The sequence below is a fragment of the Spermophilus citellus genome (assembly GCF_964194105.1).
Source record: "Spermophilus citellus genome assembly, contig: SCAFFOLD_444, whole genome shotgun sequence".
NCBI lineage: Eukaryota > Metazoa > Chordata > Mammalia > Rodentia > Sciuridae > Spermophilus > Spermophilus citellus.
This window is the reverse complement of record NW_027672893.1, coordinates 62,042-75,999: the sequence shown is the minus strand read 5'-3', so window position 1 is coordinate 75,999 and position 13,958 is coordinate 62,042. Positions and strand designations below refer to the sequence as shown.

Sequence of the window (13,958 nt, the reverse complement as noted above, 5' to 3'; positions counted from 1 at the left end):
GGAGGCTCGAGCCCCAGGATGGCCCTTCCTGGTCACAGCACTGCCCTTCCCTGCCCACAGGACAAGCTGCACTCTGCCACCATGACCACGGGACCCCAGGACAGAGACTCCCGGCACCTGGCAAGCAGAGCCGTGTGCACCTGCAGGCCACCTGTGTGGGAACCTCCAGGAGCTCTGTGCTGAGCCCTCTGGAGTCGGGGACTCAACATTCTACATCACTCTTAGCATGTGCATGTGGGAGGGCAGCGTGGAGCCCCTGTGCAGGGACAGTGCGCAGGGGCCTCTCGGGGTTACGCAGCGAGTTCCCATTCCACCAGCACCTCCAACCTAGGTACGTCCCTGAAGACCCAGAAATGAAAACTTGTGTGTGAACATTCACAGCAGCACCATGCACAAGGGTCAGGAAGCAGAAGTGACCCAGTGGTCCACTGAGGAGGAATGGGGGGACAGGACGAATCCATCCACATGATGGAATATTACTCAGCCCTGAAAAGGACTGCAGCTCTGACACGTGCTGCAAGTGGGACGGACCTTGAGACCTGGGGCTCAGTGAGAAAAGCCGACACAGAGGGTCACATAGTGTGGGCTCCGTGGGCAGGACCTATCCACAGCAGGCCATCCAGAGAGTGGAGGCAGAGAGGCCAACCTCAGAGACACCAGTGTCGGCCACATGTTCTGGGGAGTGCAGGTGACTTGTGGGGGACTTTGGAGTGGGCAGGTGCCAGGGCTGGGCAGGGGACTGGGTACTGCTGGAGTGCGGGTGCCTTTCAGGGGTAAATGGGCTATTTGGAAGTAAAGGCGCTGGGCGCCCAGTGCTGTGAAGGCACCTGATATCTGGCTCGATCCTTGGCAGATGGACTTGTGCACGTCCAGCACAGCCACAGCCCATGCTCAGGATCCTGCTCTCAGTGACCCAGCACCAAGTGGAGGCAGAGAGGCCAGCCTCAGAGATACCAGTGTGGCCACATGTTCTGGGGAGTGCAGGTGACTTGTGGGGGACTTTGGAGTGGGCAGGTGCCAGGGCTGGGCAGGGGACTGGGTACTGCTGGAGTGCGGGTGCCTTTCAGGGGTAAATGGGCTATTTGGAAGTAAAGGCGCTGGGTGCCCAGTGCTGTGAAAGCACCTGATATCTGGCTCGATCCTTGGCAGATGGACTTGTGCACGTCCAGCACAGCCACAGCCCATGCTCAGGATCCTGCTCTCAGTGACCCAGCACCAGGTGGAGGCAGAGAGGCCAACCTCAGAGACACCAGTGTCAGCCACATGTTCTGGGGACTGCAGGTGACCCGTGGGGACCTTGGAGAACACACGGGGGCATTACAAGCTGAAGCTGGGTGACCCTGGACAGAGCGTGGGGCGGTCCCTGGGGGACAGCAGCTGCAGAGATGACGTTGAGGTGGCCACATTTATTGTCAGCTGTGAACAGTGGTCAGGCAGGGAGCGCCCCGCCAGAGCCGAGCCTGGCCCGACCCCAGGGACGGAGGCCTGGCTTGAGCTGCGCTGGACGGTGGGGTCCCTCAGCCAGCGAAGGGGCGGGACGCGAGGCCCCTCACCCCCAGGCCCGTGACCTGCGGGAGGAGAGGGTGGAGGTGAGTCCCTGGGCGCGGCTGAGTCTCCCGGCAGTGCCAGCCACGCCAGCTTCCTAAACCTCCCGTAAACGTCTCTGTGCACAGCAGGGCACGTGGGGCCTCGGGAGGGCTGTGTTCCAGGTGGACAGAGGTCCCCATGGATGCTGCCAAGCCTGCTCCAGTCCCCGAGGTCAAGATGTGTTACACCTGGCGAGCAGCTGTGGCCGGGAGCCAAGCTGACCCTGGCAGGGAGACCCCACTGACCTTGAAGACGTGTCCTGCCTGCGGCTCCCGCAACAGCTGCTCTGGACTCAGGCTGTCCGCTGCAGAGGTCACGTACAGGTCGGAGTAGTCAGCCCCCCCGAAGCAGCAGGACGTCACCCTGGACACTGGCATCTCCAGGGTGCACAGCCGCGTCCCTGTGAGTAAAGCTCAGGTACGTCCCTAAGCCCAGCCACCCGCCTGCTGCAGGACCCCAGGTGGCCTGACTGTGCCCACTCCCCAGTGGGGCCCTGGGCCTGCGGGTTCTCCCTGGCACCTGCAGCACTTGATCCCCAACTCTGCCCTGCCTCATGGACTGCAGGGGTCAGCAGGGCCACCTGGAGCCCAGGAGCTGGAGAGGCAGGAGGAGCCTCCCTGGAGCCCTGGAGGGAGCTGGACACCATGGTAAGAGGTGGGTCCTGTCCACATTTGCACCCCAGAACCTGTGAGTGGGACCTGGTGTGGGAACAGGGTCTCTGCAGAGGTCGTGAGTGAAGGGCCCTGGGGTGGGCTCCTCCTGGGTCAGGGGGCCCTCGTGCCATGGCCGTGTCCTCCCCAGAGACAGAGGAGGGGACACAGACCCAGAGGAGGAGCCCCGTGGAGACGGAGGCAGAGACTGCAGTGAGCGGCCACCCGCCCAGGGCCACCTGGAGCCCAGGAGCTGGAGAGGCAGGAGGAGCCCCATGGAGTCTGTGCAGGGAGTTCAGCCTGGAACCCTGGTCCAGCCTCCGCCCTCCAGGGTGGGAGAGGACAAGGTCCTGTGGTTTTCAACCGCTGGTTTGTGGTCATTTTCTACATCAGCCCCTGTGTTCCCTGCACTGGCCAAGTGCTGAGGGGCCACCCTGGCACTCCCGCCATCTGCACAGGTCCCCTGTAGCTGGACAAGCAGGTGCTGCTGCCCTCCCACTCCCGGACCCTGAACACCGTGGCCCAGAGCACCCCATGGCCCCTCCTTGACCGACTGCCCTCTGCACACACCTGTCTCGGGGTCCATGCGGATCACCCTGCCTCCGTCAATGCAGGCCACCCAGAGTGTCCCCGCAGTGTCCACGCACAGCCCATCTGGCATGCCTTGATCTGGCTCCAGCTGGCACACCATCCGTGGGTTTGCTGCGGCAGGACAGACAGAGGCGCGTGGCCCCTCACTGCCCAGACCAGGAGGTCACATAGCGTGGCCTCAACAACGGGAGGGAATTACAGACCCCGTGGCGCATCTGGGACCCCAGGAGGGGACTTGCGAGGGTGTGGGGGGGGGCCACGGAGGCTCTCGCCCAGGGAGGGTATGGGGGGGCTGGCCACAGAGGCCCCTATCCTGGGAGGACGTGGGGGCTGGCCACGGAGGCCCCGCCCAGGGAGGGCTTGGGCGGGGCTGGCCACGGAGGCCCCGCCCAGGGAGGGCATAGGGGGCTGGCCACGGAGGCCCCCACCCAGAGAGGGTGTGGGGGCTGATCACGGAGGCTCCTACCCGAGAGAGGGTGTGGGGGGCTGGTCACGGTGGCCCTGCCCAGGGAAGGTGTGGGGGCCTGGCCACGGAGACCTTCCCCTGGGGAGGGCGTGGGGGGCTAGCAAGGCGGCCCCTACCCAGGCCTCCTGTCTGCACGTCGTAGTCATAGGCCCGCACAGAGTAGTCCAGGCTGTCCACGTGGTAGAGAGTGCGATGGTCCAGGGACCAGTCCAGCCCATTAGGGATGCCCAGCTGGTCCAGCTGTCTGACCACGGAGCGGTCAGCGTAGAGTGTGTACAGGGAGCCCTGCCCCGGCTCCCACACTCCTGGGGCGGAAGCCTCTGGCATGGTGCCTGGAGAGAGTGGAAGGTCAGTGGGCAGCACCCTGCCCTGTCCACACCACACAGACCCTCTGTGCTGAGAGCTGTGGTCACCCTCAGTCGGGGACAGCAGGCAGGATGGCCCTCAGGCAGCATCTGTGAGTGAGCCTCTGTGCTGGGCGAAGGGGGGACCCCAGAGATGCTCCATTGGGAAGAGGCCTGCTCAGGCAGAGGTGCAGGGCCCTCAGCTGCACGTGAATAGCCTCTGGCCAGCGGCCCTGGCCGCTGCTCCACCCTGGCGGCTTCGACCCTCCCAGGGTCCTCTCTGGGCAGGGACCCAGGAAGAATGACCTAGAAGCCATGGGCTTTGGAGCAGGAGGGAACCTGTGGGCTGCCCAGCACCTGCATGGCCCCCCGGGGGCTGCTTGCCAGCAGCCTGGGGAGAGCTCCGGAGGTCCCCACCCAGCCAGCACCCACCATGACGGGAGGTTCTCCAGGTGGCCTGGGCCAGTCCTTTCAGCAGCTCACCTGCCACAAACCTCCCGGCGGGGTCCACCTTCCCGTCGTTGAACCTGTTGTGGGGCTTGTCCCGGTCCAGCCAGGCCGCCCACTCCACCTGCCCCGTCGCCCAGTCCAGGAGGCCAAGGCAGGTGCCAGAGGCCACCACGTAGCTGCCCTCTCTGCGCAGAGCCACACAGCCAACAGGATCTCCTGGGAGGACAGAGGACAGCAGAGTGGCCTGGCTGCTGCTTCTCCAGGAGACGGTGCCACCCCACCCATGGGTCTCCCGCCAGGAGGCACCGTCAGGGCACAGAGCACGTCTCAGCACCGGACCAGTCCTGCTGGGCCTGCGTGGACCACCTCTCTGCAACCCCCTCCCCACGACGGCCACCATAGGGCCTCCAGATGGGACTGGAGGCTGCCGAGCTTGCCTGCAGGGCCACCAGGACTGCAGGAGCGGAGAGCGCTGGTCTCTCCTCACGTCAGTGCCAGTGTGAGAGCCGCAGGTGCCCCTGAGTCCTCGGGTAGGACCGCTGGGCCTGGGGCAGGCCTCCACAGGAGGGTGCCTGAGGCCAGACACAGACTTGGGGCCAGCCCTGATCTGCAAGGGGGACAGTGGCACCTGCCCTTGGGGAGGGTGAGGGTGAGTGGGGGACACTCCCAGAGTGCTGCTTCTGCTCCTCAGGGGGTCGTCATCCACACAGGTGTGCAAGCCCCACAGACACACAGGTACCTCCCAGATGTGTAAATCCACAGGGGTCAGCAATCTACACAGGTGTGCAAGCCCCACAGACACACAGGTACCTCCCAGGTGTGTGAATCCACAGGGGTCAGAGTCCACACAGGTGTGCAAGCCCCACAGACACACAGGTACCTCCCAGGTGTGTGAATCCACAGGGGTCAGAGTCCACACAGGTGTGCAAGCCCCACAAACACACAGGTACCTCCCAGGTGTGTGAATCCACAGGGGTCAGAGTCCACACAGGTGTGCAAGCCCCACAGACACACAGGTACCTCCCAGGTGTGTGAATCCACAGGGGTCAGAGTCCACACAGGTGTGCAAGCCCCACAGACACACAGGTACCTCCCAGGTGTGTGAATCCACAGGGGTCAGAGTCCACACAGGTGTGCAAGCCCCACAAACACACAGGTACCTCCCAGGTGTGTGAATCCACAGGGGTCAGAGTCCACACAGGTGTGCAAGCCCCACAGACACACAGGTACCTCCCAGGTGTGTGAATCCACAGGGGTCAGCAATCTACACAGGTGTGCAAGCCCCACAGACACACAGGTACCTCCCAGGTGTGTGAATCCACAGGGGTCGTCATCCACACAGGTGTGCAAGATCCACAGACTCACAGGTACCTCCCAGGTGTGTGGGCCCACAGGGGTCAGAGTCCACACAGGTGTGCAAGATCCACAGACACACAGGTACCTCCCAGGTGTGTGAATCCACAGGGGTCAGAGTCCACACAGGTGTGTAAGATCCACAGACACACAGGTACCTCCCAGGTGTGTGATCCCATCGGGGTTGTCAGCCACACAGGTGTGCAAGATCCACAGACACACAGGTACCTCCCAGGTATGTGGGCTCACAGGGTCAGCCACACAGGTGTGCAAGATCCACAGACACACAGGTACCTCCCAGGTGTGTGGGCTCACAGGGTCAGCCACACAGGTGTGTGAACCCGCAGGGGTCATCAGCCACACAGGTGTGCAAGCCCCAGAGACACACAGGTATCTCCCAGGTGTGTGATCCCGTCGGGGTTGTCAGCCACACAGGTGTGCAAGATCCACAGACACACAGGTACCTCCCAGGTGTGTGGGCCCGCCAGCCACACAGGTGTGCAAGCCCCACAGACACACAGGTACCTCCCAGGTGTGTGAGCCCACCGGTGTCATCAGCCACACAGGTGTGCAAGCCCCAGCTACCTCAGGCTCACCCTCTGCAGCCCCCAGGCCCACTTCCTTTGTCCCACCCTCTGCAGCCCCCAGGTCCACTTACTCAGGCCCACGGTCTGCACCTCCCCAGACACTGGGTTCCACCGGCACACAGTCCTGGCGGTGATGTCCACATACACCAGCTGCCCGGTCTCCTCTTCCCACACGGGACACTCCCCCATCCTGTGCCTCTCCCGGATGACAGCCTCGATCCTGGGGGACGCCATGGCCTGGGAGGAGGACAGGGCTGTGAGTGCCCTGTTCCCTGTCCCATTCTCCTGGCCATCGGGTGAGGCCTGCTGGACTGTGTGGGCTGGGCGCTCCCGGGTGTGTGACACATCCTGTGGTCTCAAGGACAGCCCTCTTCTGCTCATGAAGCCTCACCCAGGCAGACATGGGGATGCAGAGAGGGACCCAGCCAAGCCCGCACCCCTGCTGGCTCCTCTGTGCCGCCTGGCACTCTGCATGACCCGAGAGGTCGACAGAACGGTGCAGGTGCCCCGTCACTTGAAGAGGCACCCCCTGGCAAGGTTCCAGGAGTCCCCCTTTCCCTCTGGTGGCACAGTGTGCCCACCTCCCCCACCTTCCAGGCCCCCCAGCTACAGCCTGGGAAGCAGGGGCTGCTAAGCTGAGCCACTGTCCAGGTGGGCCCGGCTCAGAGGCTGGGGTGGGGTGCGATCTGCAGGTGGCTGGCTCCGGAGCACACACCCTGCCCTGTCCGCCCAGGAGACCTCTCCTCCAGAAGGGCTCACTTCTAATGCTCCTGTTAATTGGGTTGCTGTGAGACCCCTGCGCTCGGTGGGACTCAGTTCACAGGGCCCTTCCTGGATGGCACCAGGAGGCCCAGGAGCCCAGGGCTCCCACACTGGGGCGGCTCACGTGCTCCTCAGCCCTGGTCCTGTCCTGCTCGCTCAGCTCCTTGGGACTCCACCGCACTCTGGCCTCAGCCAGCTGAAGGCTCCACCAGGTGGGGGCGGCAACTCCCTTCCGCCCTCCCCCCCCCCCCCCGTCCCTCCCTCTGCGCTTCGCCAAATCAACAGAGCCCGAGGCGGTGGCATGTCACCTGCTCTGTCCTGCAGAGCCGAGGCAGCAGTTGCAGGAGTCGCCCGTGAGCCCTGCATTAGAGTGGGAGAAGCAGCAGCCCCAGGGACCTCGCTTCCGTAGAGACCCCCCCCCCCAGGTCGCGGCCAGCGCCCCGCCAGGCATCCCTGAGACTTCCCCTTAGGGCCCACCGTGTGGCTCCCCAGCCCTCCTGGGTTCTCCCCTCGCACAGGCGCTGCCCTGGGCAGCGGGACACTGTGCTCCTCTCCTACTGCAGAAGCCCGCCCGCTGGCAACTGGGGGTCCACGGGGCTCACCCAGGCAGGCTCACAGGGAGCACAGAGGGGGCTCAGGGGAGGCACGGGGAGCCCTGGGCAGGCACACGGGGCGCTGGGCAGGCGCAGAGGGGGCGCTGAGGAGGCACGGGGAGCCCTGGGCAGGCGCAGAGGGGGTGCAGGGGAGGCACCGGGAGCCCTGGGCAGGCGCACGGGGCGCTGGGCAGGCGCAAAGGGACGCAGGGGAGGCACCGGGAGCCCTGGACACGCACGCGGGGCGCTGGGCTCTACTCACAGGCGTCCTGTGAAGAACCCACTGTGACCTCCGAGCTTCACCTGCTGTCCCGACCCGGCCTCGCACACCTGGCCGTGGCACCCAAACTTCACAGGCACCAGCGCCCCCTCCCCGTGTCTTCCTCCGCCCTCTGAGATGGTCTGGGCGTCACTCCCCCAGCCTCCCCTAGGCTCCTCCAGCGGCCTCTGCCCACGTGCCACTCGAATGACTGCAGTGGGGCCAGGGACCCTGCGTCTCTCCTGTCACCACCACTTTCTGCCAGCAGGATTGCCGGGGCACTCCGCCAGGAGAGGATTTTCGCGGGAGGTGCTGCTCTCTTGCAGGCCCACGCCAAGGGTTCCTCCCGCTGTAGAGGAAGGCTTGGCACAGGCAAGTTGTCCCCCCTCCACCCCCTGTCCCCGAAAGGAGAGGAGAGGTGCTGGCTGGTTGGAGGTGGAGTCCCCGCACCCACGTCTCCATGCCGCTAAGTGAGCCCAACTCCTCCACACCCCAGGCTCCAGCCCCAGAACCCAAGGACCCCAGGCTCCATGGTCCCCTCCCCATGGGCTAGAACCCGCCTTGTGGGTGAAGGACTCCCTTGGGAACCTCCTCTTCCTGGGTTCCAAGCCAGCGCTCGGCAGCATCCTCACCCCAACCCTGGTCCCAGAGCTCCTTAGGGCCCTGGACTGCAGGCGCCTGTCTGGGAGACCACCAAGGTGGGAGCTGGGGGCTGGTTCCTGCTCCCACAGCCCAGGAGAGGCCACCGCCTGGGTGGAGGGGGTCTAAAGGAAAATGGATGGAGAGCTTGGACCTGGAGCTCCTCCACTCCGTGAAAGGTGCTGGGGCTCTTGGGAGCATTGGCTGCAGCCAGGGGGCGCCCCCTCATCCCAAAGGCTCCTGCTCAAGGGGAGGTCAGAGTGTAGCCTGGCTCTCACCAGATTGGGAGGGGCCCTCTGGTCCTTCTGATTGGCCCTCAGGGTTTGAAGACAGATCAGGCCCCCCTGCTGGGCAGCCTGCATTGGCCCCTGGAGCTGACCCCAGCATGGGTGTGTCCACTCACTCTCTGGGCACAGTGGGCAGGACACACACCTGCTCTGTGGGGCTCTTGTAGGAGCAGACACCTCCCAGGACCACCAGTGACGTGCAACTCTTCAAAGCTAAGGGGACATATTTAGGGAGCCTTGTGGGACCCTGAGGTCAAGATGGCTGAGGTGGCCCCTGATCCATCCCAATGGCTCTCCTCTCTATGCTCAAGCCAAGGAAAGACAGCGGCTGGACAGCGTCAGACCTCACGACATCTTGAGCATCAGGATACAATGCTGCCTTGGCTTGGTGGGAAGGTACAGTGGGCTGGAGACAGAAACCAAAGGTGGCAGGCAGTCCCTTGGCTGGGCAGGCAGGGTGGTGGCCTCCATGCAACAGGACCTAGCTCTCCCTGAGACACACTGTGAGGGCACAGAGCCCCACACGCCCTTTGTTCCCACATTCCAGGGGCCCTGGCACCAAACCAGTTGTCATGCCCCCGTGACCCCAAAACAGGACACCAGGCAACCACCCTTCCCCGCTTCCTGGTGGTCCAGCCGTCCTACCTCCAGAGTGCTCGTCCTCCACCTGCCAAACGCTGGCCCGTTCCCAGGCCCTGCCTGGAGTCCTGGGGCAGCTTCCTTCTGCGCCTGGGGCGGATGATCTCATCTGTCTCATGACTTACACCCTCTGACCTGCCCATGACTCCCCCGTTTGTAGATGAGCACACACGGGCTCCCAGACGGGACTCCGTGCCCAGCACCCTGCTTGGAAGTCTATCAGGCATCCCACATGGGCTTGCCCACACGCCCCTGCTCCCCTGCCTTCCTCCTCCCTGTCAATCACCTGCCTTCCTCCTCCCCACCTGGGATGCCTCCCCATGTCCAACCCCAGTGGGCTGAATAGCACCCCAAGTGCACCTGGGACCATGGGATAGGGCTTCTTTTGCATGTAGGGTCTCTGCAGATGTAATTAGGTAATGATCTCAAGATGATACCATCCTGGGTCAGGTGGCCCTCATGCCATGGCAGTGTCCTCACTACAGACAGAGGAGGGGACACAGACACAGAGGAGGAGCCCTGTGGAGATGGAGGCAGAGACTGCAGTGAGGGGCCACCCGCCCAGGGCCACCTGGAGTCTGTGCAGGGATCTCAGCCTGGGGCCCCTGGTCTTGGCCTCTGCCCTCCAGGGCTGGCAGAGGACAGTTTCCTGTGGTTTTCAACTGCTGGTTTGTGGTCATTTCCTACATCAGCCCCAGTGTTCCCCTGCACTGGCCAAGTGCTGAAGGGCCACCTTGGCACTCCCACCATCTGTAAAGTTCCCTCTGTAGCTGGACAAGTCATGCCTGGAGCCTACCCTGGAGCCTGTGGAGGGAGCTAAGCCCTGTGACCCCTGGTCTCAGCCTTCTGCCCTCCAAGGCTGGGGGAGAAGATCCCACCGGACTGGGGAAATGGTTTCAGCCCCTGTGACACTTTAGTGCCAAGCGCAGGACACTAATAGGGCCATGAAATTGCATCCAAAGTTGGCCCCTCATCCCTGCCTTCCAGATGTCCTGTCCACCAGGCTCCTCCCTCCCTCCCTCTGCTCAGCTCTGCAGCTCCCTGGGCCCTGGGGCTCCCTCCCCCCTGCTCAGCTCTGTAGCTCCCTGGGCCCTGGGGCTCCTCCCCCTCCCCTCTGTTCAGCTCTGCAGCTCCCTGGGCCCAGGGGCTCCTCCCCCTCCCCTCTGCTCAGCTCTGCAGCTCCCTGGGCCCAGGGGCTCCTTTCTCCCTCCCCCTGCTCAGCTCTGCAGTTCCCTGGGCCCAGGGGCTCCTCCCCCTCCCCTCTGCTCAGCTCTTTGGACCCCTGGGTTTGGGAGCCTCTTCAATCAGGTCTCCCTGGCACCACCCTCTCCCGTCTGCTCCCTCAGAGCAGGAGCCTTGTGCCAAGTCAGTGTGAGCCTGTGTCCCCTGCAGTGACTCCTCTGATGTCCTGCTGCCACCCTGCTGGCATGGGGTGGGCTCCCCCACCAGAGCAGGGCTCAGTCACATGGACAGTGTCCAGTTCTCAGTTCTCACCCTCCTGGTGACACTCCTTCCTTCCTGGAGATAGTTTGCTGGACCCGGCCTGCTGGCCCCACGACCCACTTGGCTATCCAGAGAAGCCGTGGTGGCCCTGAGGCACCTTGGGAGCCGCAATGGCCTGTGTGCTTGTGGTGAGCCCACCAGGCGGTACTCCCTCTGGGAGACCTGCGGGAGTTGTTGGGTGCAGGGCAGGCTGAACTGTGTTGTCTGCAGGGCAGGCTGAACAGATGTTGGCTGCAGGATGGTCCGCGCACTCAAACCCCCCTCCATCTGGTCCTTTATCATCTGTTTGCCTCAAGTCTGAACATTCAACCGCTCAAGGCTGAACACTTAACCTCCCCTTGGGCCAACAAGGCAGCTTGCAGACCCACAGGCCCCATTAGATTTGGGCTATAAAAACTCCCTCCTGCTGGGCCCCCCTCTCTGTTGCTCTCTCTCTCTCCCTCTCTCTCTCTTGCTCTCTTTGTCTCTCTTGCATGTGCTCTCTATCTCTCTCTTGCTCTTGCTCTCTCCCTCTTCATCTCTCCTCTTCCCTTCTCTCTCTCTCTCCCCTTCTTTCCTTTCTCTTTGTTGCACTGCTGCAATAAAGATCTTTTGGTTGCTCCGAGTGTTGTGGTCACTTTCCTTTCAGGAGTGACTCGCTGGACCCCGACACAGGCCTAGGCCCCGGGGTCATGCCCCCTGCCCCCTGGTGGGCCAGCTGGCTTCCTCTGTCCTTGAGCATGAGACCCTGCCCTCCTCTCTTTGGGTCTGTGAGTGGTGGCACTGCTCCATCATGTCTCCTGTCTAGGAGTGGCCTCTTTGGGGGTCAGCTGAGCACCCCCTGTCCCAACTCCTTCCTGATGGGGGTTGTCGCCCAGGGGCTATGTGACAGGAAAGCACCCTGGGTCTGGCAGACACACGGGTCACCTCGCCTTAGGCTGCTTCCTGGGAGAGGCACAGGGGCAAGGTGGGGCTCAGGCTGTGGGTCTGCCTGGGGACAGACGTCTCCCTGAGACAGAGGCTCAGCGCTCCTCCATCACCAAATCCCGCAGCCCAGGGCCAGAACCTCCCTCCTCCTGCGCCCAGCACTCCATGTCCCTCATGAGCATGTGGTTGGCCTCAGGGTCCCGCAGGAGCACTTTCCTGTCCCAGGAGTGACAGGCTGACCTCTTCCCCAGGCTGCGGCCTCAGCCTCCACCTGAGCCTCTCCTGAGTGACTCTGGGTCCTGCCGCTGCCCCCGTCACAGCCCTGAGTCTGTGTCAAGGTCACCTTCCATGAGCACCTTTTTATCAGACTGCCCGGCTCACCTGCCCTGTGTGTCCAGCGCCGGCAGGACCAGGACAGCCCTGCTCACCTGACCTATGTGTCCAGCGCAGGAAGGACCAGGAAAGCCCCGCCCACCTGCCCCTGTGTGTACAGCACCGGCAGGACCAGGACAGCCCCGCCCACCTGCCCTGTGTGTCACCGTGGGATGGACCCAGTCCCTTCCTCCAGGCAGACAGCGGCGCTGATGCTCAGAAGACTCCCTGCGCCCCCTGCTGGCTGCTGTCAGCCCTACACCCTGCACTGCTCACCTGCCCTGTGTGTCCAGCGCCGGCAGGACCAGGACAGCCCCGCCCACCTGCCCTGTGTGTCCAGCGCCGGCAGGACCGGGACAGCCCTGCTCACCTGCCCTGTGTGTCCAGCGCCGGCAGGACCGGGACAGCCCTGCTCACCTGCCCTGTGTGTCAGCATGGGATGGACCCAGTCCCTTCCTCAAGGCAGACAGCAGCGATGATGCTCAGAAGACTGCCTGCGCCCCCTGCTGGCTGCTGTCAGCCCTACACCCTGCACTGCTCACCTGCCCTGTGTGTCCAGCTCGGGCAGGACCAGGACAGCCCTGCTCACCTGCCCCTGTGTGTCCAGCGCCGGCAGGACCGGGACAGCCCCGCCCACCTGCCCTGTGTGTGATCATGGGATGGACCCAGTCCCTTCCTCAAGGCAGACAGCAGCGATGATGCTCAGAAGACTGCCTGCGCCTCCTGCTGGCCGCCGTCAGCCCTACACCCTGCACTGCTCACCTGCCCTGTGTGTCCAGCGCCGGCAGGACCAGGACAGCCCCGCCCACCTGCCCTGTGTGTCACCATGGGATGGACCCAGTCCCTTCCTCCAGGCAGACAGCGGCGCTGATGCTCAGAAGACTCCCTGCGCCCCCTGCTGGCCGCCGTCAGCCCTACACCCTGCACTGCTCACCTGCCCTGTGTGTCCAGCGCCGGCAGGACCGGGACAGCCCTGCTCACCTGCCCTGTGTGTCCAGCGCCGGCAGGACCGGGACAGCCCTGCTCACCTGCCCTGTGTGTCAGCATGGGATGGACCCAGTCCCTTCCTCAAGGCAGACAGCGGCGCTGATGCTCAGAAGACTGCCTGCGCCCCCTGCTGGCCGCCGTCAGCCCTACACCCTCGGGGCTCAAAGCACATCCTGCCTCTGGTCCACATCTCTGGGGTTGGGGTCCTCTGCAGGGTCCTGGGAAGCTCCTTCCTGCATCTCCCCCCGCCAGGACCCCAGTCCCTAGCCTTCGGTCCTCATCACTCCAGTTTGTCTCCCTGTCCCCTCTGTCCCTTCTCCATCTGCCCCTCTTCTCAGCACCCTGCTGAGTCCTTGGGCCCCAAGACCCTCCAGGTCATCTCCCTCTCCGCATCCCTACCTCGTCAGGTGGCAGAGGGCCTTTGGCATTCCCAGGGCCGGCAGTGGAGTGGACACTGATAGTAGCGGGCCACAGAACTCATGCCGTGGGCAGCAAGGACCTCCCGAACCAGAAGAGAGACTCTGGGAGACCCTGCCCCAAAGGCATGACCCCCACAGTCCCAGGAGAGCTTCTGGGGGAAAGGGGGGTCCCATATGGAGAGAATGGGAACCCTATATCCTGAAAACCTGGCCTGACCATAGCAGCTGTGGGGTGGGGGTGCCCAGTGGAAGGTCATCTGCTTGGAGAGGGAATGGGGAACCCACCCACGCATCCCTGCTCACATGCCCCTGTACCCCTCCCACCCCCTCCCTGCTCACGCCCCCTGTACCCCTCCCTCCCTCTCCCTGCTCACACCCCCCTGTACCCCTCCCTCCCTCTCCCTGCTCACAGGCCCCTGTTCCCCTCCCTCCCTCTCCCTGCTCACAGGCCCCTGTTCCCCTCCCTCCCTCTCCCTGCTCACACCCCCCTGTTCCCCTCCCTCCCTCTCCCTGCTCACACCCCGTGTACCCCTCCCTCCCTCTCCCTGCTCACACCCCCCTGTT

At 64.0% G+C, this 13,958-nt stretch overlaps 1 protein-coding gene and 3 long non-coding RNA genes across 5 annotated transcripts; 3 read left to right on the top strand and 1 right to left on the bottom strand.

The window, feature by feature from the left end:
• The first annotated feature begins 307 nt into the window (after positions 1-307).
• LOC308640422 lies at positions 308-1,277 on the top strand. Its single transcript, XR_014020260.1, has 3 exons — positions 308-688; positions 854-984; positions 1,150-1,277. It is a non-coding gene; the product is annotated as an uncharacterized lncRNA (long non-coding RNA).
• Positions 1,278-1,289: 12 nt separating this feature from the next.
• On the bottom strand, positions 1,290-8,724 carry LOC308640420 (regucalcin-like). The gene is made up of 5 exons (XM_081312347.1): positions 6,100-8,724; positions 4,122-4,304; positions 3,411-3,626; positions 2,808-2,939; positions 1,290-1,987 (listed from the first exon to the last, which is right to left on the bottom strand). Exons 1-5 carry the CDS (start codon positions 6,407-6,409, stop codon positions 1,770-1,772), a joined length of 1,059 nt encoding a protein of 352 aa, XP_081168473.1. The 5' UTR covers positions 6,410-8,724; the 3' UTR covers positions 1,290-1,769.
• Positions 1,867-5,057, top strand: LOC308640423. Of its 2 annotated transcripts, none has more exons than XR_014020261.1 (3): positions 1,867-2,004; positions 2,152-2,241; positions 4,282-5,057. It is a non-coding gene; the product is annotated as an uncharacterized lncRNA (long non-coding RNA). The 2 variants fall into 2 exon arrangements; XR_014020262.1 differs by having other exon boundaries at positions 2,152-2,234; positions 4,282-5,056.
• On the top strand, positions 5,278-6,130 carry LOC308640421. The gene is made up of 3 exons (XR_014020259.1): positions 5,278-5,706; positions 5,773-5,937; positions 6,008-6,130. It is a non-coding gene; the product is annotated as an uncharacterized lncRNA (long non-coding RNA).
• Positions 8,725-13,958: the final 5,234 nt, after the last annotated feature.

Coding starts and splice junctions, on each gene's coding strand:
- LOC308640420 (XM_081312347.1), bottom strand. CDS start 6,409: ATGAGCAGAAGAGGGCTGTCCTTGAGACCACAGGATGTGTCACACACC. Junction 4,305..6,099: donor GGTGCAGACCGTGGGCCTGA/GTAAGTGGACCT, acceptor CTGTCCTCCCAG/GAGATCCTGTTGGCTGTGTG. Junction 2,940..3,410: donor CGTGCAGACAGGAGGCCTGG/GTAGGGGCCGCC, acceptor GTCCTGCCGCAG/CAAACCCACGGATGGTGTGC.